This window comes from Pristis pectinata, chromosome X, assembly GCF_009764475.1.
Source record: "Pristis pectinata isolate sPriPec2 chromosome X, sPriPec2.1.pri, whole genome shotgun sequence".
NCBI lineage: Eukaryota > Metazoa > Chordata > Chondrichthyes > Rhinopristiformes > Pristidae > Pristis > Pristis pectinata.
Window position 1 is genome coordinate 752,564 of NC_067450.1, and position 26,128 is coordinate 778,691.

The 26,128-nt window shown below is 52.6% G+C and overlaps 1 protein-coding gene across 1 annotated transcript in view; it reads left to right on the forward strand.

Annotated features, from left to right (window-relative positions):
• Positions 1–7,851: 7,851 nt before the first annotated feature.
• Positions 7,852–26,128, forward strand: part of kif5ab (kinesin family member 5A, b) — a 70,440-nt gene continuing 52,163 nt past the window's right edge. The window contains 1 exon segment of the mRNA XM_052009422.1: positions 7,852–8,490. Coding sequence (XP_051865382.1) covers positions 8,362–8,490 — 129 coding nt within the window. The 5' untranslated portion in view covers positions 7,852–8,361.

The following is a 26,128-nucleotide window of genomic DNA, read 5'->3' on the forward strand; positions in this document are numbered from 1 at the left end:
CCCACGTCACGCCGGCGGCTGTCAATCAGCCCGGCCCAGCTGCATTCCCCTAGCGCCTACCCCTTGGAGCCAGCGTTGACGGCGAAGGTAACGCAGTCGGTCAAGTCACATTCAGGTCCGCTATCAGAGAAACGGGGGTGGGAAATAACCTGCAGCGCAATTCAGGCCATTCGGCCCACAGAGCTGTGCTGTACCTGTCCCTACCTTAGGCTTGCCCACAGCCCTCTATTTCACTCAGGTCCATGTACCTGTCCAACAGTGTCTTAAAAGTGTCCGACCCCGGGAGTGTGTGACGGGACGGTGCGGGGGGAGCCACCCTGTGTCTGCCCGGGAGTGTGTGACGGGACGGTGCGGGGGGAGCCTCTCCCCGTGTCCGACCCGGGGTGTGTGGCGGGACGGTGCGGGGGGAGCCTCGCCCCGTGTCTGACCCCGGGAGTGTGTGACGGGACGGTGCGGGGGGAGCCTCACCCCGTGTCTGACCCCGGGAGTGTGTGACGGGACGGTGCGGAGGGTCCGACCCCGGGAGTGTGTGGCGGGACGGTGCGGGGGGAGCCTCGCCCCGTGTCCGACCCCGGGAGTGTGTGACGGGACGGGCGGGGGGAGCCACCCTGTGTCTGACCCCGGGAGTGTGTGACGGGACGGTGCGGAGGGAGCCTCACCCTGTGTCCGACCCCGGGAGTGTGTGACGGGACGGTGCGGGGGGAGCCTCGCCCCGTGTCCGACCCCGGGAGTGTGTGACGGGACGGTGCGGAGGGAGCCTCACCACGTGTCTGATCCCAGAAGTGTGTGACAGGATGGAATGGAGGGAACTTCACACTATGTTGGACCCCAACAGTGTGTGATGGGATGGTGTGGAGGGAGCCTCACCACATGTAGAAACATAGAAAAACTACAGCACAATTCAGGCCCTTCGGCCCACAAAGCTGTGCTGAACATGTCCCTACCCTAGAAATGACTAGGCTTACCCATAGCCCTCTATTTTGCTCAGCTCCATGTACCTATCCAACAGTCTCTTGAAAGACCCTATCGTATCCGCCTCCACCACCGTTGCCGGCAGCCCATTCCCCGCACTCACCACTCTCTGAGTAAAAAACTTACCCCCGACATCTCCTCTGTACCTACTCCCCAGCACCTTAAACCTGTGTCCTCTTGTGGCCACCATTTCAGCCCTGGGGAAAAGCCTCTGTCTATTTACCTGATCAATGCCTCTCATCATCTCATACACCTCTATCAGGTCCCCCCCTCATCCTCCGTCGCTCCAAGGAGAAAAGGCCGAGTTCCCTCAGCCTGCTTTCATAAGGCGTGCTCCCCAATCCAGGCAGCATCCTTGTAAATCTCCTCTGCACCCTCTCTATGGCTTCCACATCCTTCCTGTAGTGAGGCGACCAGAACTGAGCACAGTACTCCAAGTGGGGTCTGACCAGGGACCTATATAGCTGCAACAATACCTCCCGGCTCCTAAATTAAATTCCCCAATTGATGGACAATACACCGTATGCCTTCTTAACCACAGGGTTCACCTGCGCAGCCGCTTCGTGCGTCCTATGGACTCGGACCCCAAGATCCCTCTGATCCTCTGCACTGCCAAGAGTCCTACCATTAAGGCTATATTCTGCCATCATATTTGACCTACCAAAATGAACCACTTCACACTTATCTGGGTTGAACTGCATCTGCCACTTCTCAACTGAACCTTGCATCATATCCATGTCCCTCTGTAACCTCTGACAGCCCTCTACACCATCCACAACACCTCCAACCTTTGTGTCATCCACAAACTTACTAACCTACCCCTCCACTTCCTCATCCAGGTCGTTTATAAAAATCACAAAGAGTAAGGGTCCCAGGACAGATCCCTGAGGTACACCACTGGTCACCGACCTCCATGCAGAATACGACCCTTCAACAACCACTCTTTGCCTTCTGTGGGCCAGCCAATTCTGGATCCACACTGCACTGTCCCCTTGGATCCCATGAAATCCAATTATCACCGCCTGAAATCTGCTGTTTTGCAGCAGCAGAGACTTAAAATTTACTAAATTGCAAAGTGTATTGGTATTGGTTTATTATTGTCACTTGTACTGAGGTACAGTGAAAAACTTGTATTGCACACCAATCGAACAGGTCAATTCATTACACAGTGCAGTTACATTGAATAAATGGTGCAAACAGAAATTATTCCCAGGTTTGGGGACACATAAGTGCAAATTAAGGTCCTTAAACAGAAACAAATTATTCTCAAAACAGTGAATGCATATGGAAATGAAAAACTCTTAAGCCTCAAGGTTGCCATGCAGGTCGATAGGGTGGTTAAGAAGACGTATGAGATAAGATATCTTACAAACTCCTTGCAGACAGCAGCTGGATTTGAACCCGGGTCGCTGGTGCTGTAATAGCGTCACGCTAACCGCTACACTGCTGTGCCCGTTGGCCTTCATTAGTTGGGGGATTAAGTTCAAGAGCCGTGAGGTGATGTTGCAGCTCTATCAAACTCTGGTTGGACCACACTTGGAGTATTGCGGCACGGTCGTGTAGCAGTTAGCGTGACACTATTACTGCGCCAGCGACCTGGGTTCAATTCCCACTGTTGTCTGTAAGGAGTTTGTATGTTCTCCCTGTGTGTCTGCATGGGTTTCCTCCGGGTGCTCCAGTTTCCTCCCATGTTCCAGAGACATACAGGTTAGGAAGTTGCGGGCATGCTACGTTGGCGCCAGAAGAGTGGAGACACTTGCGGGCTGCCCCCAGCACACTCTACGCAAAAAGATGCATTTCACTGTGTGTTTCGATGTACACATGACTAATAAATAAATATGTTGTACCTTATTGTGTTCAGTTCTGGAAGCCTCATTATAGGAAGGATGTGGAAGCTTTAGAGAGGGTGCAGAGGAGATTTACCAGGATGCTGCCTGGATTGGAGAACATGTCTTATGAGGATAGGTTGAGCAAGCTGGGGCTTTTCTCTTTGGAGAGGAGGAGGATGAGAGGTGACTTGATAGAGGTGTACAAGATGATAAGAGCCATAGATCGAGTGGACAGTCAGAGACTTTTTCCCAGGGCGACAATGATAGAAAAATGGAGGGCTATGTGGGAGGGAAGGGTTAGATAGATCTCAGAGCAGGATAAAATGTCGGCACAACATCGTGGGCCGAAGGGCCTGCACTGTGCTGTAATGTTCTATGTTCTAAGCATGCACACAAATTATTCTTCGACTGGCAAATAATTTGCAAATGTACGCACGTACATGTGTGCACAGGCAAGACGAACAATCTTACTTGCAGCAGCAATGGTGTTGGTTTATTATTGTCACTTGTACCGAGGTACAATGACAAACATGTCTTGCATGCCATTCATACAGATCAATTCATTACACGGTACATCGAGGTAGTACAAGGGAAAACAATACAGCATGCAGAATGAAGCGTTACGGTTACAGAGAAAGTGCAGTGCAGGTAGACAATAAGGTGCCAGGTCATGACAGGGTAGATTGTGAGGTCAAGAGTCCATCGTATTGTACCAGGGTACTGTTCAATAGTCTTATCACCATGGGATAGAAGCTGTCCTTGAGCCTGGTGTACATGCTTTCAGGCTTTTATATCTTCTGCCTGACAGGAGGGGAGAGAAGAGAGAATGTCTGGGTGGGTGGGGTTCTTTGATTATGTCAGCTGCTTTACCAAGGCAGTGGGAAGTGTCGACAGAGTCTTCAGAGCGGAGGCTGGTTTCCGTGATGTGCTGGGCTGTGTCCACAACCCTCTGCAGTTTCTTGCGGTCCCGGGCAGAGCAGTTGCCGTCCCAAGCAGTGATGCATCCAGATAGGATGCTTTCTATGGTGCATCGGTAAAAGTTGGTGAGGGTCAACGGGGATATGCCAAATTTCTTTAGCTCTCTGAGGAAGTAGAGGCACTGGTGAGCTTTCTTGGCTGTGGCATCTATGTGGTTGGACCAGGCTATTGGTGATGTTCACTCCCAGGAACTTGAAGCTCTCAACCCTCTCGACCTCAGTACCGTTGATGTAGACAGGAGCATGTGCACCGCCCCCCTTCCTGAAGTCAATGACCAGCTCTTTAGATTTGCTGACATTGAGGGAAAGGTTGTTGTCATGACATCATGTCACTGAGCTCTCTTTCTCCTTCCTGTACTCTGACTCATCATTATTTGAGATCTGGCTCACTACGATGATATCATCTGCAAACTTGTAGATGGAGTTAGAGCAGAATCTGGCCACACGGTCATGAGTGTACTGGGAGTAGAGTCGGGGGCTGAGGACGCAGCCTTGTGGGGCACCAGTGTTGAGAATAATCGTACCGGAGGTATTGTTGCCTGTCCTCACTGATTGCGGTCTGTTGGTCAGGAGGTCAAAGATAGTGCAGAGGAAAGTGTTGAGTCCCAGGTCTCATATCACAGGCACATAGCATCAGATACTCAACATTCACAGGAAAAACATAAATTACACAATTTTTACAAGAAAGAACACAATCAGAACAACAAAAAAACAAAGTCCATTTTGGTGCAAAGTGATCAAAGTTTACAGGGGGATCTCATGGTTCAAGTCCATCACTCTCTGAAAGTGGCCGCACAGGTCGACAGGGCGGTAAAGAAGGCGTACGGCACGCTCGTCTTTATTAGTTGAGGCATGGAGTTCACAAGTCAGAGACACAAGAGACTGCAGATGCTGGAATCTGGAGCAACACACAACCTACCACACTTCCCCGCACTAAACCAAAATTAATATCGAAAAATTTATGGATAATGCTAGTGCAAGATGTTCCTCCCAAACCTTAAAAGCCCTTGCCTATTATAGAGGGTCACAGAGCCGTACAACACGGAAACAGGCCTTCGGCCCAACTGGTCCATGCTGACCAAGATGCCCATCTAAGCCAGTCCCATTTGCCCACGTTTGGCCCATAACCTTCTAAACCTTCCCCATCCACGTACCTTATTTAAGTGTCTTTTAAATGTTGTTCAGGTAGCTCGTTCCTCTGGCAGCTCGTTCCATATACCCACCACCCTCTGTGTGAAAAGCTTGCCCCTCATGCCCCCTTTAAATCTTTCTCCTCTCACCTTAAACCTGTGCCTTCTAGTTTTAGACCCTGGGGGGAAAAGACTGTGACCCACCTTAGCTACGCCCCTTCACTCCAGGTAGAACAGTCCCAGCCTGTCCGGTCTCTCCTTGTAACTCGAGCCCTCCAGTCCCGGGAACATCCTGGTGAATTTTTCCTGAACCCCCTCCAGCTCAATGACGTCCTTCCTGTAGCTGTGCGACCAGAACTTCACACAGTTCTCACCAACGTCCTGTACAGCTGTAACATAACGTCCCAGCTCCTGTACTCAGCGCCCTGACCCCGATGAAGGCCAGCGTGCCAAACGCCTTCTTCACCACCCTGTCTACCTGTGACCCCACTTTCAGGGAGCCGTGTACCTGTACCCCTAGGTCTCTCTGTTCTAAACCCCAGAGAGTACAGGCACAGTCTGCTCAGCCTGTCCTCTTGGAAATTGGTTCATTATTGTCAGATGTACCGAGGTACAGTGAAAAACTTTGTTTTGCCTACCATCCATGCAGATCATTTCACCACATCAGTACATTGAGTTAATACAAGGGAAAAGCAATAACAGAATGCAGAATAATGTGTCCCAGCTACAGAGAAAGTGCAGTGCAGGCAGACAATAAGGTGCACAGGCCACAACGAGGTAGATTGACGGGTCAAGGGTCCATCTTATCATACTAGGGGACCGTTCAATAGTCTTATAACAGCGGGATAGAAGCTCCCTATCCCCGGGTCAGACCCACACCGGGAGCACCGTGCACGGGTCCCGTCTCCCTATCCCTGGGTCAGACCCACACACCGGGAGCACCGTGCACGGTTCCCGTCTCCCTATCCCTGGGTCAGACCCACACACCGGGAGCACTGTGCACGGTTCCCGTCCCGTATCCCCATCCCTGGGTCAGACCCACACCGGGAGCACCGTGCACGGGTCCCGTCTCCCCGTCCCTGGGTCAGACCCACACCGAGAGCCCCGTGCACAGTTCCCGTCTCCCTATCCCTGGGTCAGACCCACACCGGGAGCACCGTGCACGGGTCCCGTCTCCCCGTCCCTGGGTCAGACCCACACCAGGAGCACCGTGCAGAGTTCTGATAAATCCGTTTGGGAATTCAGGAGAAACCTGCTATCCCAGAGAACAGGGAGCAGGACGTTCTCCTCACAGTGACTTGAGGAGTATCTGCACTAACACAGGAGGGATGGTGAAGGAGAGGAAGGTGGGCCAAGGATGGGCAGGGAGGTGGGGAAGGGGCAGGAGCAGAACTCAAGGGACTGAGTTATGGAGAGCGATTGAGCAGGTCAGGACTTTGACAGAGGACCGTGAAGTACAGGTACACGGCTCCCTGAAAGTGGTGTCTCAGGTAGACCGGGCGGTGAAGAAGGTTTCTGGCACGCTGGCCTTCATCAAGACGTGGTCTATATAGATTTCAGTAAGGCCTGATGGTAGGCTGCTCTGGAAGGTGAGATCGCATGCGATCCAGGGAGAGCTGGCTGATTGGATACACATTTGGCTCAGAGGGTGGAAGGTTGTTTCTCGGACTGGAGGCCCGTGACTAGTGGTGTTCCCCAGGGCTTGGCGCTGGGCCCACTGATGTTTGTCACCTACACCCACAATTTGGATGAGACTGTACAAGGCATGGTTAGTAAGTTTGCAGATAACACTATAATGGTGGTGCCGTTGACAAGGTTGTTGTCAAGATCTACAGAGGGATCTGGATCAGTTGGGTAAGTGGGCACAGGAATGGCAAATGGAGTTTAGTTCGGATCAGTTGAGGTGTTGCATTTTGGGAAGACTAATGAGGGTAGGGCTTTCACAGTGAACGGCAGGGCCCCAGGGAGTGTTGTAGAACAGAGGGACCCAGGAGTACAAGTACACGGTTCCCTGAAAGTGGCGTTGCAGGTAGACAGGGTGGTGAAGAAGGTTTGTGGCACGCTGGCCTTCATCAGTCAGGGCACTGAGTACAGAAGTTGGGAAGTTATATTGCAGTTGTACAGGACGTTAGTGAGGCTGCATTTGGAGCACTGTGTTCAGTTTTGGTCTCCCTGTTATAGGGAAGATGCCATTAAACTGGAAAGAGCGCAAAGGGAGATTTACGAGGATGTTGCCGGGACTCAAGGGACTGAGTTATGGAGAGAGGTCAGGCAGGTTGGGACTTTATTCCTTGGAGCGTAGGGGTGACCTTACAGAGGTGTATAAACCCACGGGGGGCATCGATAGGGTGAATGCCCACAGTCTTTCCCCCCAGGGTTGGGGAATCAAGAACTTGAGGGCTTAGGTTTAAGGTGAGGGGGGAAAGTGATTTAATAGGGGAACTGAAGGGCAACTTCTTCACCCAGAGGGTGGTCCGTACGTGGGACGAGCTGCCAGAGGAAGTGGGTGAGGCAGGAACATTAACAACACTCGGACAGGTCCGTGGATAGGAAAGGTCTAGAGGGATATGGGCCAAACGCAGGCAAATGGGACCGGCTTAGATGGGTCAGCACGGACCGGTTGAGCCGAAGGGTTGTTTCCCTGCTGCATGACCCAACAGCACTGGATGCAGTGCCTGGCCTCTACCTGTGCAGCAAGGGGGGGGGGGGGGAGAGAGTGGGCAACCAGCAGGCGAGGAAGCCTCCCCCCCCCCCCCCCCCACTGGAGCCTCGCCCAGAATCGCCCCTGTTTGTTTGTTGTGGCTCCGTGAGTGGCGCGCCGGCCGGCCTATCAGACGCGTCCCGGCGGCATCTGGCCCCAGCTCGGCCAGTAGGAGGCCAAGGGAGGCGGGGCCGTCTCTATCCCCTCTCCTGGATGATGCACTGAGACAGGAGATTGGGGCTGTTGTAGGCGAGGGCTGATCTCCTGCCGGTGTAAATAATATCACTTTATTTCTTATAGCTGGGGGAAAAGAAACTGATTGGGGATTTCTTTTTTATTTATCTGCATATTGGGACAGGATTCTAATTTTGATCAGGTGCTGTCAATCCCGAAGGATTTAATTCTCCTGTTGTTTGAGGAAAGTGGAGCGAGGAGCCTCCTGTGTTATCTTCGCTTAAGTAAGGATCCTGGGGCAATGAGGAGGGAGTGAAACCTTCCCGGTCATTGCCTTGGATCAGGTTCATCTCTCCCCCTCCCTGCTGTCTCTGTGCGTGTCTCTCTCTTTCCTCTTCACAACCTTATTCCCACTCTCACTCTCCTGCTTACTTTCTCTCTCTCTCCCCTCTCATTTTCTCCACCCTCTGTCTCTCTCTCTCTCCCTTCCCCTTCTTCCCCACACTGCCCCCACCCCATTACTCTCTCTCCTCCTGCCTCCTGATTTTCCGCTGCATTGCCCCAGTTCCCCTCCCGTCATGACGGAGCAACTGACCCAGTGCAACATCAAAGTGATGTGCAGGTTTCGACCGCTCAATCACGCCGAGATTCTCAGGGGCGATAAATTCATCCCGAAATTTCAGAACGATGACACGGTAGTGATCGCGGTAAGTCTGACGCTGTGTGTGTGTGTGTGTGTGTGTCTTTATGCATCTATATATATGTGAGTGTATATATGTCTGTGGTGTCTCCCTCAATATCTCTATACATGCATGTATGTGAGTGTGTATATATATCTCTGCGTGTCTCCATGTTTCTATACATGTATATATGTGAGTCTGTATATATATCTGTGTGTGTGTCTTTGTATGGGTGTGTGTGTCTGCTTTTCTCTGTGCATGTCTACATGTGAGTGTGTGTACCTTTGTCTGCGTGTGGGTCCTTGTCTCTATGCATGTCTACATGTGAGTGTGTGTATCTTTGTATGGGTGTGTGTGTGTGTGCACCTCACTGTGTTTGCACCTGCCTACATCTCCGTGAATGTCTGTGGCCCTATCTCCCCACCAGGGGAAGACGGTCGTTTATCATCCCAAACTGTTTTGCGGTGGTGTCCTTCCTGCTCTGGTCTGATTTCAGTACGAGATGTGTTTCGCACTCAGGGAGAGAATGCTCCAGACCGCCTGCGTTCCGTGTTTTGTGAACCGGTCACCCCACATAGGTGTAACATCCAGCCCCCTCGAAATACCCAATTAAATCCGTGACCCAAATGCAAAGGCACCGTCCCTCCAGGACGAAATACGCCCCTCTCCGCACTGCGCCTACCTGTCCCTTTTATAAATGCCACTCCGTTCGATGCAGGAAAACCCGCAATGGGTGAAACCTCAGGCAAAGTAAAAGTAGGTACTTTAAAGATACCGGCGTTTGGTGAACACTGTTCTGCTATTTTTGACCAGCGGACTATTTTGGTGATGAACCTTAAGCGCATCGTTTCCCATCATTGTGAAAAATATTTTAAACCTCTCTATCCCCGACCCCATCGCCCTTTATTCTCCTTCTGAAATTAGCACATGTCCAACCCAGGACGAGGGTTGGAAAATGAAGCGCGTTCAACTTCCCAGCTAAGGCTCCCACCTCCCACGGACATTTTCCCTCAACTCTCGGAGACAAATCCATTTCACCTTGTGGTGTGCAGAGAGCGGTGTCAGAGAAGAACCTTCTCCAATACCAGGGGCGTTTGCTTTCGTGTGCACGTAGTCACAGTGACTATGGGAAGGGCGTGTCATGTCAGAGAGAGAGAGAGAGATACTCAAGAATCCTATCAGTCCAAAATGCAGTGTCTTGGAAAAAGAGGCACTCTCTAATGAAGGATGCATTCATTAGGCACACACGGTTTTTGCAGTGACTCTTGTGAATGTGTGTGTGTGTTTTAGAGAGTTTTGCATTTGCAAATATATTGCCAGTCGAGGAATAATTTGCGTGTGTTTAAGATAGTTTTTCATTTGTATACGCATTCACTAGTTTAAGAAAAATTTGTTTACAGTTATGTACTTCAATGTGTTCCCTAATCTCGGAATAATTTTGGTTTGCACTGTTTATTATTTCGTGATTTATAGTAATTTTTCTGTCTTTGCACTGTCCTGCTGCCGCAAAACAACACATTTCACGACACATAAGTCAGTGATAATAAACCTGATTCTGATAACCTGGCAATAATTTATGTGTATGAATGTGTGAGAGAGTTTAGCATTTATAAATCAATTATCTAATTCAGCAATAATTTGCGTGTGTCAGAGAGTTTTGCGATTATAAATATGTTCTTTAATCGAGTAATAACTTTTGTGTGTTAAGGAAATTTACTTTATAAATATATGCTCTAATAATAATATTGTGTGCGTGTGTGAGGGAGGTCTGCATTTATAAATGTAGTTTTTAATCTAGTAATGATTTTTATGTGTGTGTGTGTGAGAGAGTTTTGCATTTATAAACATATTCTGTAATAATAATTTGTGTGTGTTGGGGAGTTTTGCATTTATAAATGTATTATCTAATAATAATTTGTGAGTGTTCGGGAGTTTTGCATATATAAATGTATTCTCTAGGAATAATTTTAGTGTGCTGGGGAGGTTTGCATTTATAAATGTATTCTCCAGACTTAGAATAACCGCGTGTGTGTGTGTGTGTGTGTGTGTGTGTGGTCTTTGAGTGCAGGGGGCCTTTCTCGCTCCTTCTCAGGGTGACATTGTTCGGTGCCTCCACCCCCTTGCATCCGTCTGGTGTCCTTGCACTGATTAAACCAGCCCGGCCTGCAACGTACGCACTGCAGCACACACTGGTTTACCTGCAGTGCCTTGCGGCTGGTCTGCTGCCCTCAGCCCAGCGTTGGCTCCCCCCCCCCCCCCCCCGCCCGACCCCAACCCCCCCTCCCATCTCACTCCCCTCCCCCCACCCCGCCCCCACCCACACCAGCCCCTCTGGGGATGGGGTCAGGGAGCTGGGGTGTGATTGCGTTCGCCTGGAACCTGCATGTCTAGGGCCAGATAGATCTCGGGTTCTCGAGCCCCACCTTGCCAAGGCTATCTCTGCCAGTGGGTTCCAAGCTCAGAGGCTCCGGCACAGGGACCTGGCCTGGAGTTCCTTGGGAGAGCCATGGGAGGGGCGGTGAGGAGGGAGCGCCGCGCTGTGGCAGGGGCGGTGAGGAGGGAGCGCCGCGCTGTGGGAGGGGCGGTGAGGAGGGAGCGCCGCGCTGTGGCAGGGGCGGTGAGGAGGGAGCGCCGCGCTGTGGCAGGGGCGGTGAGGAGGGAGCGCCGCGCTGTGGAGGGGCGGTGAGGAGGGAGCGCCGCGCTGGGGAGGGGCGGTGAGGAGGGAGCGCGCTGTGGGAGGGGCGCTGTAGGAGGGGTGTGAGGAGGGAGCGCTGTGGGAGGGGTGGTGAGGAGGGAGCGCTGTGGGAGGGGCAGTGAGGAGGGAGTACCACACTGTGGGAGGGGCGCTCTGTAGGAGGGGGTGTTGAGGAGGGAGCGCTGTGGGAGGGGCGGCGAGGAGGAGCGCTGTGGGAGGGGCAGTGAGGAGGGAGTACCACACTGTGGGAGGGGCGCTCTGTAGGAGGGGTGGTGAGGAGGCGCGGTGAGGAGGGAGCGCGATACTGTCAGCAGCACCGCCCTATAGATTCATGAAACCACAGTTTCAGCTGCCCTCTTGTGTGCTAGTTAAAGATCCCACAGACGTTACTTTGGTGAAAGACCAGGCAGCTAGTTCTGGTGCCCAGGGGGCTGACACGTCAAGAATCTGGTCCCTCCCACCTTGCTGTTTGTGGAAGCTTGCTGTGCACAACTCGGCTCTGTCCCTCACTGGCATTGACGCTGAAGGCTGCAGGAGATGGGGATCTGTTTTTTCTACACCTCCCCCTTCTCGCTGTGCTCTGGGGAATTCTGAGCACCGCTCCCCACACGGCATTTTCCACCCCACGGTGGTGGGGATTAGCTCGGGAGAGAGGCGATGAGGTGAGCCTAAGTTTGTCCTTCTCATGTTCAATACAGCAGCTCAGGAGGGGTGGGAATGCAAGGCTCAGCAATAACTCAGGATAGGTAAACTCCCTCAGTACTGCCCCCTCCCACAGTGCAACACTCCCTCAGTACTGCCCCCTCCCACAGTGGCAACACTCCCTCAGTACTGCCCCCTCCCACCAGTGCAACACTCCCTCAGTACTGCCCCCTCCCACAGGTGCAACACTCCCTCAGTACTGCCCCCATCCCACAGTGCAACACTCCCTCAGGTACTGCCCCCTCCCACAGTGCAACACTCCCTCAGTACTGCCCCCTCCCACAGTGCAACACTCCCTCAGTACTGCCCATCCCACTGTGACCCTCCCTCAAGTACTGCCCCTCCCACTGTGACCCTCCCTCAGTACTGCCACCTCCCACTGTGACCCTCCTCAGTACGGCACCCCTATCCACAGTAACAACCCCTCAGTACTGCCCCTCCCACAGTGTTTACACTCCATCAGTACTGACCCTCCCACAGTGTGTCCCTCCCTCAGTACCACCCTCCCACAGTGTTATACTCCCTCAGTACCACCCCTCCACAGTGCGACACCCTCTCAGTACCACCCCCCCACAGTGTGACCCTCCCACAGTACCACCCCTCCCACAGTGTGACCCTCCCACAGTACCACCCCTCCCACAGTGTGACCCTCCCTCAGTACCACCCCCCCCACAGTGCGACACCCTCTCAGTACACCCCCCCCACAGTTGACATTCCTTCAGTACCACCCCCCCACAGTGTGACCCCTCCCTCAGTACCACCCCTCCCACAGTGGCGACACCCTCTCAGTACCACCCCACCCACAGTGCGACACCCTCTCAGTACCACCCTCCCACAGTGTGACCCTCCCTCAGTACTACCCCTCCCACAGTGGACCCTCCCTCAGTACTGCCCCCCACAGTGTGACCCTCCCTCAGTACTGCCCCCCACAGTGTGACCCTCCCTCGAGTACCACCCCCCCACAGTGTGACTCTCCCTCAGTACCACCCCCCCCCACAGTGTGACATTCCTTCAGTACCACCCCCCCACAGTGTGACCCTCCTCAGTACCACCCCCCCCCACAGTGTGACATTCCTTCAGTACCACCACCCCACAGTGTGACCCTCCCTCAGTACCACCCCTCCCACAGTGCGACACCCTCTCAGTACCACCCCACCCACAGTGCGACACCCTCTCAGTACCACCCCTCCCACAGTGTGACCCTCCCTCAGTACTACCCCTCCCACAGTTGTGACCCTCCCTCAGTACTGCCCCCCACAGTGTGACCCTCCCTCAGTACTGCCCCCCACAGTGTGACCCTCCCTCAGTACCACCCCCCCCACAGTGTGACTCTCCCTCAGTACCACCCCTCCCACAGTGTTATACCCTCTCAGTACTACCCTCCCACAGTGCGACACCCTCTCAGTACCACCCCTCCCACAGTGCGACCACCCTATCAGTACCACCCCTCCCACAGTGTGACCCTCCCTCAGTACCACACCCTCCCACAGTGTGACCCTCCCTCAGTACCACCCCTCCCACAGTTATACTCCCTCAGTACCACCCCTCCCACAGTGCGACACCCTCTCAGTACCACCCACCCACAGTGTGAAGCGCCTCACTGTGTTGATAGATTACATCCATCCGAAAGTCCTAAACTTAAGTTAAGACCTTAAGGTCTCAACAGTTATGTATCTACTAAGGCCATCACTTCAGGGAGATAATACCATATCAACTTATATTTCAAAGGCTAATTTACTTAACTACTTAAGACTCTCTCCTAAAGGGGTTTAGCTGTGTTCATCACTAATTCAAGCAGTGGGTCTGCTCTCCCAGCCCAGGGAGGTACTGCCAGCTGAGAAACCAGATCAAACAGTCATTTTATTTCAAAATGGAGCACATTTGTTTTGAGGAGTAAGTTCGAGCAGGGATTAGAATTTTCCAAAACACGTACAATCCTTGCAAACTGGAAAAACACCCATGAGTTACAGGCAAACAGGTCATCCATTACAGAAAGAAGGCTCAGGGATCCTTCTCAGACTAAGGCTGAGGAGTAGACTTGATCTCTTCACCTCTAACTCCTGACAACTCTTACTGCTTTCAAATATTTTAACCAATCATCCGGTAATGATCTCATCTGCAACCAACGTACCATAACTGCATTGATGACAGCACTTGGATAGAGCACCTTGATGTGGTTAACATGGTTGGTGTTTCTGCTGATCAGGTCATCGTCTCAATCAGGTCAACATGGGGAGTTTTGTTTCTCAGAATCAGATTTACTATCACTGACTTATGGCATTGTTTTGCGGCAGCCCGACGGTGCAAAGACTTAAAATTACTATAAATTACAAAAATAAATAAATAGGGCAAAAACAAAGGAATAACGAGGTGGTGTTCACGGGTTCAAGGACCGTTCAGAGATCTGACGGCGGAGGGGAAGAAGCTGTTCCTGAATCGTTGAGTGTGGGACTTCAGGCTCCTGTACCTCCTCCCCGATGGTAGCAACGAGAAGAGGGCATGTCCCAGGTGGGTGGATGCCGCCTTCTTGAGGAACCACCTCTTGAAGATGTCCTCGACGGTGGGGCGGGTTGTGCCCGTGATGGAGCTGCTGAGTCATACAACCCTCTGCGGCCTCTTGCGACCTGCGCGTTGGAGCCTACGTACCAGGCGGTGATGCACCCAGTCAGAATGCTCTCCACTGTACATCTGTAGAAATTTGCAAGAGTCTTTGGTGAGGGACCAAATCTCCTCAAACTCCTAATGAATTAGAGCTGCTGGCTTGCCTTCTTCGTGATTACATCAATGTGTTGGGCCTGGAATAGATCCTGAGATGTTGACACCCAGGACCATGAAGCTGCTCATCCCTTTCCACCGCTGACCCCTCAGTGAGGACTGGTGTGTGTTCTCGCGACTTCCTCTTCCTGAAGTCCACAGTCAGTCCTCCGTCTCGCTGACACTGAGTGCAAGGTTGTTGTTGTGACACCACTCAACCAGCCATCCATCTCACTCCTGTACGCCGCCTCGTTGCCAGCTGAGATCTCTTCATTAGGTCAAGAGGACGAGCAAAGAATGCCAGTAAGGAATTTAAATTACAAATTTCTACAGATGTACGGTGGAGAGCATTCTGACTGGGTGCATCACCACCTGGTATGGAGGCTCCAATGTGCAGGATTGCAAGAGGCCGCAGAGGGTTGTAGGCAGCCAGCTCCATCACGGGCACAACCCTCCCCGACTATCGAGGACATCTCCAAGAGGCGGCATCCGTCACTGAGGACCCTCACCACCCAGGACATGCCCTCTTCTCGTTACTACCGTTAGGAGGAGGTACAGGAGGCCTGAAGACCCATACTCAACAATTCAGGAACAGCTTCTTCCCCTCTGCCATCAGATTTCTGAACGGTCCATGAACCCATGAACACCACCTCGTTATTCCTTTTTCTTTTGCACTATTTATTTACTTTCTAATTTATAATAATTTTATGTCTTTGCACTGTGCTGCTGCCGCAAAACAACCGATTTCACGTCATCTAAGTCAGTGGTAATAGATCTCATTCTGACTCTGATTCGTCTTGAACCTGGACGGTTTCCTCCGCTGTGATAAAAGGCTAAGGTCAGCAATAAGCATCCCGCGCTTGGAGATTGAATACCCATTACGCGGGCACCAGAGGTGGTGTAACATGCAGGAGAGGGGATGAATGGCCTCCCCTGTTTCTCTTGCACTTGGTGAATCCTTCCCCTTTGCTCTCTTCCCCAGCGAGTGCAGGGCACTCCATGCATCCCATGCCAGCTGAGCAGTGGATCGGAGAGCATTGTAGTTTGGTGAATATAGGTGGTAATCCTGGCATACTCTCATCTCCCCAAGCTTACAGCTTCTAAAAGTATTAGGCTCAGTTTTGGATTAAGGGTGGATTAATGTCTGCTGCTCCCCGCTCCCCCAACCCGCCCTTGTTATTGAATTTAATTGGAAGTGTGCAGCTGCGTTCGCAACAGGAGACACTGTTTGTCTCCAGACTTGTTTACGTGGGTGCACAGTGGCACAGCTGGTAGATCTGCTGCCTCAAGCCCCAGAGACGTAGGTTCGATCCTGACCTCTGGCGCTGTGTGTGTGTGTGTGTGTGTGTGTGTGTGTGTGTGTGTGCAGTTTGTGTGTAAATTGGTTTATTATTGTCACATTTACCAAGGTGCAGCGAAGAACTTTGTTTCTGCATGCCATCCACACAGATAATTTCAGTACATCGAAGGTAGTACAAGGGAAAAGCAATAACAGAATGCAGAATAGAGTGTCCCAGCACAGAGAAAGGTGCAGTGCAGGCAGACAATAAGGTGCAAGGGCCACAACCAAGTAGATTGTGAGGTCAAGGGTCCACCTTATCGTTCAACAGTCTTATAACAGCAGGATAGAAGCTGTCCTTGAGCTGGTGGTACGTGCTTTCAGGCTTTTGTATCTTCTGCCCGACGGGGAGGGGGGAGAAGAGAGAACATCCCGGGGTGGGTGGAGGTCTTTGATTATGTCGGCCTGCTTTCCGAGGCAGCGGGATGTGTAGACAGAGTCCGCGGAGGGGAGGCTGGTTTCCGTGACGCGCTGGGCTGCGTCCACAACTCTCTGCGGTTTCTTGCCGTTCCCGGGGGCAGAGCAGCTGCCGTCCCGAGCCGGGATGCATCCGGATAGGATGCTTTCTGTGGTGCATGGGTAAAATTTACTGAGGGTCCACGGGGACATACTGAATTTCTTTAGCCTCCTGGGGGATGTGACTGTGCGGGTTCCCCACCCCACCCCCCCTGCCCCGGGAGCTCCATTCCCCTCCCACACCCCAACAGCAGGATCATTGGGTTAATCGGGGGCCACTGTAAATCACCCCACAGTGTGGGAATCTGGGGGTGGGGGTCGATGGGAACGTGTGTGGTGTGGGTGGGGGGGGGGAGGGTGGCGCGGGGGAATAAGTCACAGAGAAAATGAGCAGGAAATGGGTTTGCTCTGTGGGCCGGCATAGACTCGATGGGCCGAAGGGCCTCTGTAAGGGAGTGTGGAGCTGCAGTCCCAGATGTGGATGAGTCGTAAAGCGTCACACAAGCCTTTCAGTCCAGCAGGTCCATGCCAGCCCCAACAGAGCAGTCCCCGCAGTCCCACCTAGGGTCCCAAGTCCCTCCACAACAAAGTTCTGGGAGCCCCATTGCAGGAAGGGTGTGGGGGGCTTTGGAGAGGGTGCGGGAGAGGTTCACCAGGGTGCTTGCCTGGATTAGAGGGCAGGAGCTATAGGAGAGGTCAGACAGACTTGGGTTGTTCTCTCCGGAGCGGCGGAGGCTGAGGGGAGAGGTTTATAAGATCACAAGGGGCACAGATAGAGCAGACAGCGGGATCTTTCTCCCCCCAGGGTGGAGATGTCTAATACCAGAGGGTGTGCATTTAAGGTCAGAGGGGGTAAATTCAAAGGAGATGTGCAGGGCAAGATTTTTTACCCAGAGAGCAGTGGGTGCCTGGAATGTGCTGCCAGGGGTGGGGGTGGAGGCAGATACGATCGAGGGGTTTAAGAGACTCCTAGGCAGGCTTGCCTTCATCAGTCGAGGCACTGAGTTCAGGAGTCAGGAAGTCACATTGCAGCTTTATAAAAACTGGTCAGGCCGCGTCTGGAGTATCGCATTCAGTTCTGGTCGCCCTGTTACAGGAAGGGTGGGGGGGCTTTGGAGAGGTTCACTGGGACGCTGCCCGGATTAGAGGGCGTGAGCTATGAGGAGAGGTTGGGACAGACTTGAGTTGTGTTCTCTGGAGCGGCGGAGGACATGGAGAGAACTGAGACACAGCCTCAAGATTCAGGGGAATAGGTTGGGTGAAATTGGTGAGTATAAGAGTCGGGAAGTCCACAGTGCAGCTAATACAAAAACTCTGGTCAGGTTGCACTTGTGCACAGTTCTGGTCACCCTGTTAAACCCCTAATCACTGCCTCAGTGCAGCAATACTGGGACCAGTTTGCACTACAGTGGACTTAGTTCTTTTTGTTCTAAGTGGTCCATGTCAACCAAGGTGCCTTCCTGAGCCGGTCCCATCTGCCGCATTTGGCCCATATCCTCTAAACCTTTCCCATCCACTGACCTGTCCAAGTGTGTTAATTGTACCCTGCCTCAACCACATTCCTTTGGCAGCTCGTTCCACATTCCACCACCCTCTGTGTGGAAAAACTTGCCCCCTCAGGTTTCTTTTAAATCTTCCCCTCTCACCTTAAACCCGTGCCCTCTAGTTTCAGACTCCCCTATCCTGGGGAAAAGACTGGACCGTCCACCTTATCTATGGCCCCTTATGGTTTTATAAACCTCTGTAAGGTCACCCCTCAGCCTCCTTCGCTCCAGGGAAAACAGTCCCAGCCTGTCCAACCTCTCCTGTAACTCCAGCCCTCCAGTCCTGGTAACATTCTTGTGAATCTTTCCTGCAGTACCGTTGGAAGTGTCCCGACCGGTTGCATCACGGTCTGGGACGGCAATTCGAATGAGTAATGGACCCAGCCCAACACATCATGGGCACATCCCTCCCCACCATCAGGAGTATTTACAGGAGGCGCTGCCTCAAGAAGGCACGTCTGTCATCAAAGACCCTCCCCACCATCCGGCCGTGCCATCTTCTCGTAGCTCCCGTCGGGCAGGAGGTACAGAAGCCTGAAGTCCCCACGCCACAGGTTCAGGAACAGCAAACTTCCCTTCAACCATTGGGTTTTTGAACCGACCGGCACAACCTAATCACTACAGTTTAGCAACACTGGGACCACTTTGCACTAAAATGGACTTTTTTTTTGTTCTAAATAAGATAAGATCTCTTTATTAGTCACATGTACATCGAAATACACAGTGAAATGCATCTTTTGCGTAGTGTTCTGGGGCCAACCCACAAGTGTCGCCAACACTTCTGGTGCCAACATAGCATGCCCACAACTTCCTAACCTGTACGTCTTTGGAATGTGGGAGGAAACCGGAGCACCCGGAGGAAACCCACGCAGACATGGGGAGAACGTACAAACTCCTCACAGACAGCGGCCGGAATTGAACCCGGGTCACTGGCGCTGTAATAGTGTTAATGCTAAACCGCTACACTACCACGCCTGCTCTGTTCTTTCCCTGTACAGATTGTGTATAAATTTCTGTATAGTTCATGCTTTTCCTGTGAATGTTGTGTTTTCTGATGCTCTGTGCCTGTGATGCTGCTGCAGGGAAGATTTTCATTGCCCTGTGCATACATAGACGTGTGTGTGTGTGTGTGTGTGTGTGTGTGTGTGTGTGTGTGTGTGTGTGTGTTTAACAGTAAACTCACTCTGATTTTTGACATGCCATCATGCTCTGTGGGGTAATCTTGCCCCTCGGATCCCCTTTGAACCTCTCCCACTGGGGAGAAACATCTCCACATCTCCCCTGTCACGTCCCCACAGGGCCTGAGATGTTTCAGTGAGCTCACCCCTTGTTCCCGTACGCTGCCGGGGGCGCTGTGACTCCGCAAGTGTTTGGCTCCCGTCTTGTGTTCCCTGTGCTCCTTGAGTCTTTCATTTTCCTGTCTCTCCCTCCTCTCTTGCAGGGTAAGCCTTTCGTCTTCGACCGGGTGTTCCCAACCAACACCACCCAGGATCAAGTCTACAACGCCTGCGCCAAGCAGATTGTGCGAGGTACGGACCGGCCTCGCAGGTGGCGACCTGCCCTGTGGGCAACTCCAGGAGGCGAGGGGTGGTGGGGGGGGCAAGCGGGATGGACTCCATAAGACCAAGGAGCAGACGTCGGCCATTCGGTCCATCGAGTCTGCTCTGCCATTCTGTCATGAGTTGATCTATTCTCCCATTTAGCCCCACTCCCCCACCTTCCTCACGATAGAACACTACAGCACGGAAAACCAGGCCATTCGGCCCTTCTAGTCTGTGCCGAAACTTTATTTTGCTAGTTCCATTGACCTGCACCCAAGTACATAACCCTCCAGACCTCTCCCCTCCATGTATCCGTCCAATTTATTCTTCAAACTAAAGAGTGAGCCCGAATTTACCACGTCAGATGGCAGCTGGTTCCACACTCCCACCACTCTCTGAGTGAAGAAGTTCCCCCTAACATTCCCCCTAAACCTTTCCCCTTTCACCCTAAAGCCATGTCCTCTCCTACTTATCTCTCCTAATCTAGGTGGAAAGACCCTACTCGCATTAACTCTGTCTGTACCCCTCATAATTTTGTAAACCTCTATCAAATCTCCCTCATTCTTCTGCGCTCCAAGGAATAAAGTCCTAACCTCGTTCAATCTTTCCCTGTAACTCAACTCCTGAAGACCCGGCAACATTCTAGTAAATCTCCTCTGCACTCTTTCAATCTTACTGATATCCTACCTATAGTTAGGTGACCAGAACTCACATAACCTTTGATGCCCTGGCTACTCATACTATCAATCTCTGCCTTCAATACACCCAATGACTTTGCCTCCACAGCTGCTGGTGGCAACAAATTCCACAGATTCACCACTCTGTAGCTAAAGAAATTTCTCTGCATCTTTGTTCTGAATGGGCCGCCCTTCAATCCTGAAGCTGTGCCCTCTTGTACTAGACTCCCCGACCGTGGAAACAACTTTGCCACATCTACTCTGTCCCAGGCCTTTTAACATTCAAAATGTTTCTATGAGGTTCCCCCCTCATTCTTCTGATCTCCAAGGAGTACAGCCTAAGAGCAATCAAACGTTCCTCACTGTTTAACCCTCTCATTCCTGGAAGGAGAGGAATGGCTCGTGGTCGTCAGTGAGACCAAGTTTAATTCAGTGCTGTGTCAGCACAGATGCAGTGGGCTGACTGGCCTGTTGCTGTGTAACCCATATCCCAATGCTCACTCTGTTCATTTCTCTGCCTGAGTCGTTTTACCTCTCCCAACATTGCGAGAGTATCTGCCTCTAACACCCCCTCAGACAGTGCGTTCCAGATTCCTTGGGGAGAAAATGTTGCCACCCTCAGATCCCCTCTAAACCTTTCTCCCCTAAACCTATGCCCTCTACTTCTAGTCCCCTCTGTCACGGGGAAGCGTTTCTGATCTCTACCCTATCAACACCCTATAGTGGGAGGGAGGGGGAGAGAGAGAGAGACCACCATTGTGTTGAAGTTCAGAAGGAGGGAAGTATAGTTTCACAAAAAATTTCTGCAGATGCTGGATGTATCTGGAGCAATTTCGCAAGAAGTGCTGGAGGAACTTAGCAGGTCAGGCAAGCATCCGGGGAGGGAGATAAACACAATGCGAAGTGCAGCGCTCCCTCCTCTCCGCCCCTTTTTTTTACAGGTATAGTAATAATTATTAATAACAAACGCTGGCCACCAAACTCAATTACAATACAATAAAAGCAATACCTGAATCATTGTGAAGTAGACCACAAAGATTCATATAATTGTATACAGTCTGAAATCAGTGAATAATGCAATTCACAACCAATATGAATTCCAGTAGACTTTTTCAGAATTGGACTTCACTTCAATTTACTGAAGATTTGTTCAAGCCACACAGTGGTCACGGGCATGCAGGAAATCAAACAGCTCCTCGGTGCAACGTCTCTTCTGTTTGCGATCTAGAATTCACTCGTTCTGTGCATGTGTCCAGGCGTGACTGTAGTTGCACACACTTCTCATTCTGCTCACGTTGCTCCCTGATGGTCGTTATGGGGTCCACCAATTCTTCTTACTCTTCATCCTCAGGCCCTCCAGTATTCGACACCTCCTCGTCCTCTACACCCATGGCACCGACTTGCCACCGAGACCCGGCAAACGCCAGCATGGTGCTCCCTTTTTTTAATAATAAACGTTTATTCGCATAAAAGCACTACAAAAGACAACCAGTGTCAATACAGGACATCTAATACAGAAAAGAAGAAACTACGCAACGACATACTACGATAGAGAATGCAACTAATACTAACGAAACACACACGTGACGCTACAACCCGTTAACGCGACACGCGACACTTCAAATAAGAATCGCATCCTGTACCGTCCACGACACAACGCGATCCCCTGAGGGGCCACCGAGCGCAGAACTCGGCTAGGGTGCCCACGGAAACCGCGTGCTCCCTCTCTAGATGCACCCGCCGCGCGCATGTAAGCGCGGAAGACGGGCAGGCAGGTCCGACCTGCCGGGACCCTCAGCTGCCCTCCGCCGCGTCCCGTGGATGGCCAGCTTGGCCAGGCCCAGCAGAAGACCCACCAGGAGATCCGCCGCGTGCCCCTCACTCAGTACCACCCTCCCAAGCATGGCGCTCCCTCCCGCAGTGTGCACTCCCTCCTCACCGCCCTCCCGCAGTGGGGCGCTCCCTCCTCACCGCCCCTCCCGCAGCGCGGCGCTCCCTCGGACTGACCTGACTGGCAGTTTTACTCGAGAGGGTCACCAACACCTTTCTCGCTCCCTTTATAGATGTGTTGGGTGGTTACAATGGGACCATTTTCGCCTACGGACAGAACCTCGTCAGGAAAGACACACACCATGGAGGTAAGCCGGCAGGTGCCCTGCAGGCACCGAGCCCCACTTCTGTCCCCCGAAGGTGCTTGGTGAAGGGGGGTGCGGTCGCTCAGCGCCCCAACCCAGTTACCATTCCTGAGCGGGAAAGAGGGAATGTGGGAGGAAAGGGGTGCAGGGGGTGAGAAGGAGAACGAGAGCTCTCTTGCTCTCACTCCCGTTCCCACAGTCTTGTGCCCTTCAGTCCCGTACTCCCCTCACTCCCTCACTCCCTCCCTCCCAGCGCACCCTGCCTCTCACTTTTGCACCCTACCCCTCACTCCTGCACCCTACCCTCACTCCTGCACCCTACCCTCACTCCCACACTCCCTTCCCCCTCACTCCCGCATTCTCTCCCCCTCACTCCTGCACTCTCCCCCTCACTCTCCCAATCCCTCCCCCTCACTCCCTCCCTCCCCCCTCACTCCTGCACTCTCTCCCCTCACTCACTCCCTCCCTCCCTCCCTCCCCCCCCCTCACCACACCCGCTCTCGCTCCCCCTCACTGCGCTCCCTACTGAGTTGCGCCCGGGCAGGCCTTTCGTCTTTGACCAGGAGCTCCCGATTACCGGTGTCCCAAGCGGGAGTAATTCGGAGGGACCGGTCTCCCTCGCGTGGGGTGTGGGGGGGCAGAGGGGTAAAGTTGGGGCACCAGAGACGGCACCTGCTGGAGGAACCCAGCCGTTCGGGCACCGCCTGTGGTGCAGGGAAGCAACCGTCTGCGGTTTGGGTCGAGACCCCTCAGGAGTCGTGCAAGATCGCTGGCAGACCTCCAACGAGACGTCATGCCATTGACAGAGGAGGGGCAATGTTTCCTACCACCCCCCCCCAAACTCCCTGAGGGCCGGTGGGGTCTGGAACTCATAGCTTGCCTAAGGCTGGCACCAACAAGACAGGCGGAGCGGCCTCCTCCTGCACTGTTGGTGACCCGCGGTTCTGTCTCACAGGGCACCCTGCACGACACGCAACTGATGGGAATCATACCCAGGATTGCACACGACATCTTCAACCACATCTACGCCATGGACGAGAACCTGGAGTTCCACATCAAGGTAAGGCACGTGGTAAGGGTTCTAGGACCCCTGCTCTTTGTGATTTTCATAAATGACTTGGATGAGGATGTGAAAGGGTGGGTTAGTAAGTTTGCTGATGACACAAAGGTTGGTGGTGTTGTGGATAGTGTAGAAGGTTGCTGTAGATTACAACAGGACATTGATAGGATGCAGAGCTGGGCTGAGAAGTGGCAGATGGAGTCCAACCCAGATAAGTGTGAAGTGATACACTTCGGGAGATCGAATTCAAAGGCAGAATGCAAGGTCAACGGCATTGTGGAGGAACAGGGAGATCTTGGGGTCCACGTCCATAGATCCCTCAAGGTTGGCGCACAGGTCGATAGGGTTGTTGAGAAGGCGTGTGGTGCGTTGGCCTTTATTAGTCAAGGGATTGAGTTCAAGAGCCGCGAGGTGATGTTGCAGCTCTATAAAACTCTGGTCAGACCACACTTGGAGTATTCTGTTCAGCTCTAGTAGCCTCATTATAGGAAGGATGTGGGAGCTTTAGAGAGGGTGCAGAGGAGATTTACCAGGATGCTGCCTGGATTGGAGAGCATGTCTCATGAAGATCGGTTGAGTGAGCTGGGGCTTTTCTCTTTGGAGGAGGAGGATGAGAGGTGACTTGATAGAGGTGTACAAGAGGCACAGATCGAGTGGACGGTCAGAGATTTTATCCCATGGTGACAATGGTTCACACGAGGGGACATAATTTTAAGGTGATTGGAGGAAGGTATAAGGGGGATGTCAGGGGTAAGTTTTTTACACAGAGAGTGGTGGGTGCGTGGAACGCACTGCCGGCAGAGGTGGTGGGGGCAGATACATGAGGGACATTTAAGAGACTCTTAGGTAGACACATGAATGATAGAGAAATGGAGGACTCTGTGGGAGGGAAGGATTAGATGGATCTCAGAGCAGGATAAAACGTCGGCACAACATTGTGGGTCGAAGGGCCTGTACTGTGCTGTAGTGTTCTGTGTTCCATATGTTCTATCTGTCGGGGCAGGGGCTGGGGGCATGATAAGGTAAGGAACCAGGAGCAGGGCTCGTCCACTTGGCCCCCTGTCTGCACTCCCCTTAGTTTTGTACACCTTCCAATGTCAAAGTTGAGGTTATTACCGTACGTACAAGTCATAGTGTCCCGTCACACCCCTGACCTGTAGATGGGGGGAGAGGTAATGTGGCGGATGCGGTGTGCATGGACTAACCCCACCTGGGGAAGCGGGGAGTGTCCCGTCACACCCCTGACCTGTAGATAGGGGAGAGGTAATGTGGCGGATGCTGCGTGCATGGACTAACCCCACCCAGGAGAGTGGGGAGTGTCCTGTCACACCCCTGACTTGTGGTTTAAGGTGAGAGGGGAGAGGGAACACTCCCCACTTCCCCGGGTGGGGTTAGTCCATGCACTCCACATCCGCCACATTACCTCCCCCCCCCATCTACAGGTCAGGGGTGTGACGGGACACTCCCCACTTCCCTGGGCGGTGACGATTGTGTTGAACGCTACACTGTGCTAATAACTAATTTTCATTGGATTTACACCCTGTGTCTGTCTGCCTGTGACAATGAACTTCCAATTCAACCTGAACTTGATCAAGTCCCACCTCAGCCTCCTCCGCTGCAGGGAGGACAGACCCCAGCCTCTCCCTTTCCCCCCTCGTACTGAGACGCTCCATCCCGGGGCATTGTCCTGGGGAATCTCCTCTGTGCCCTCTCTGGTTCCTGCAGTGCGGTGACCAGAACTGCATGTAGTACTCCAGCTGTGGTCTAACCCGCATTAGAATAAGTTGGGCCATGATCTCCCTGCTCTTGCAATCTGAATGAGGGCTAGCATCTGCCTACTTCACCTCATCCAGTTGTGCTGTCAGGGCAGCTGCTCAGACTGGGAGATATGCGTCTGGCAGGGTCCCGCAATGACCTACATTGTTATGTTGATGGGATGTTATGGTGAGGTTGTATAAGACATTGGTGAGGCCAAATTTGGAGTATTGTGTGCAGTTCTGGTCACCTAACTACAGGAAGGATGTCAGTAAGATTGAAAGAGTGCAGAGGAGATTTACTAGAATGTTGCCAGGTCTTCAGGAGGTTGAGTTACAGGGAAAGATTGAACAGGTTAGGACTTTATTCCTTGGAGCGCAGAAGAATGAGGGGAGATTTGACAGAGGTTTACAAAATTATGAGGGGCATAGGACAGAGCTCATGCCAGTAGGCTCTTTCCACCTAGATTAGGAGAGATAAGTACGAGAGGACATGGCTTTAGGATGAAAGGGGGAAGGTTTAGGGGGAACTTCTTCACTCAGAGAGTGGTGGGAGTGTGGAATGAGCTGCCATCTGATGTGGTAAATGCGGGCTCACTCTTAAGTTGAAGAATATATTGGATGGATACATGGACGGGAGAGGTCTGGAGGGTTATGTACTGGGCGCAGGTCAATGAGACTAGCGGAATAAAGTTTCGGCACAGACTAGGAGGGCTAAATGGCCTGTTTTCTGTGCTGTAGTGTTCTACGGTTCTATTGGGTCCTCTGCCTGGAACCAGGAGAAAAGGCCATTCGGCCCATCCCATCTGTGTCTAGCCGGGGACGGACTTCGGATCGATCCCGTCCTCCCGGTGCGTGGCCCTGCAGATAGGGGTCACCAGATACGGGTCAAAACTGGGTTAAGGGTCTCAGCCCCCCCCCAACCACCCTGGTCCGAAGGAGCGGGAGTAGGCCACTCGGCCCCTCAAACCCGTTCCACCACCCAACGCGATTGTGGCTCCCGATGAC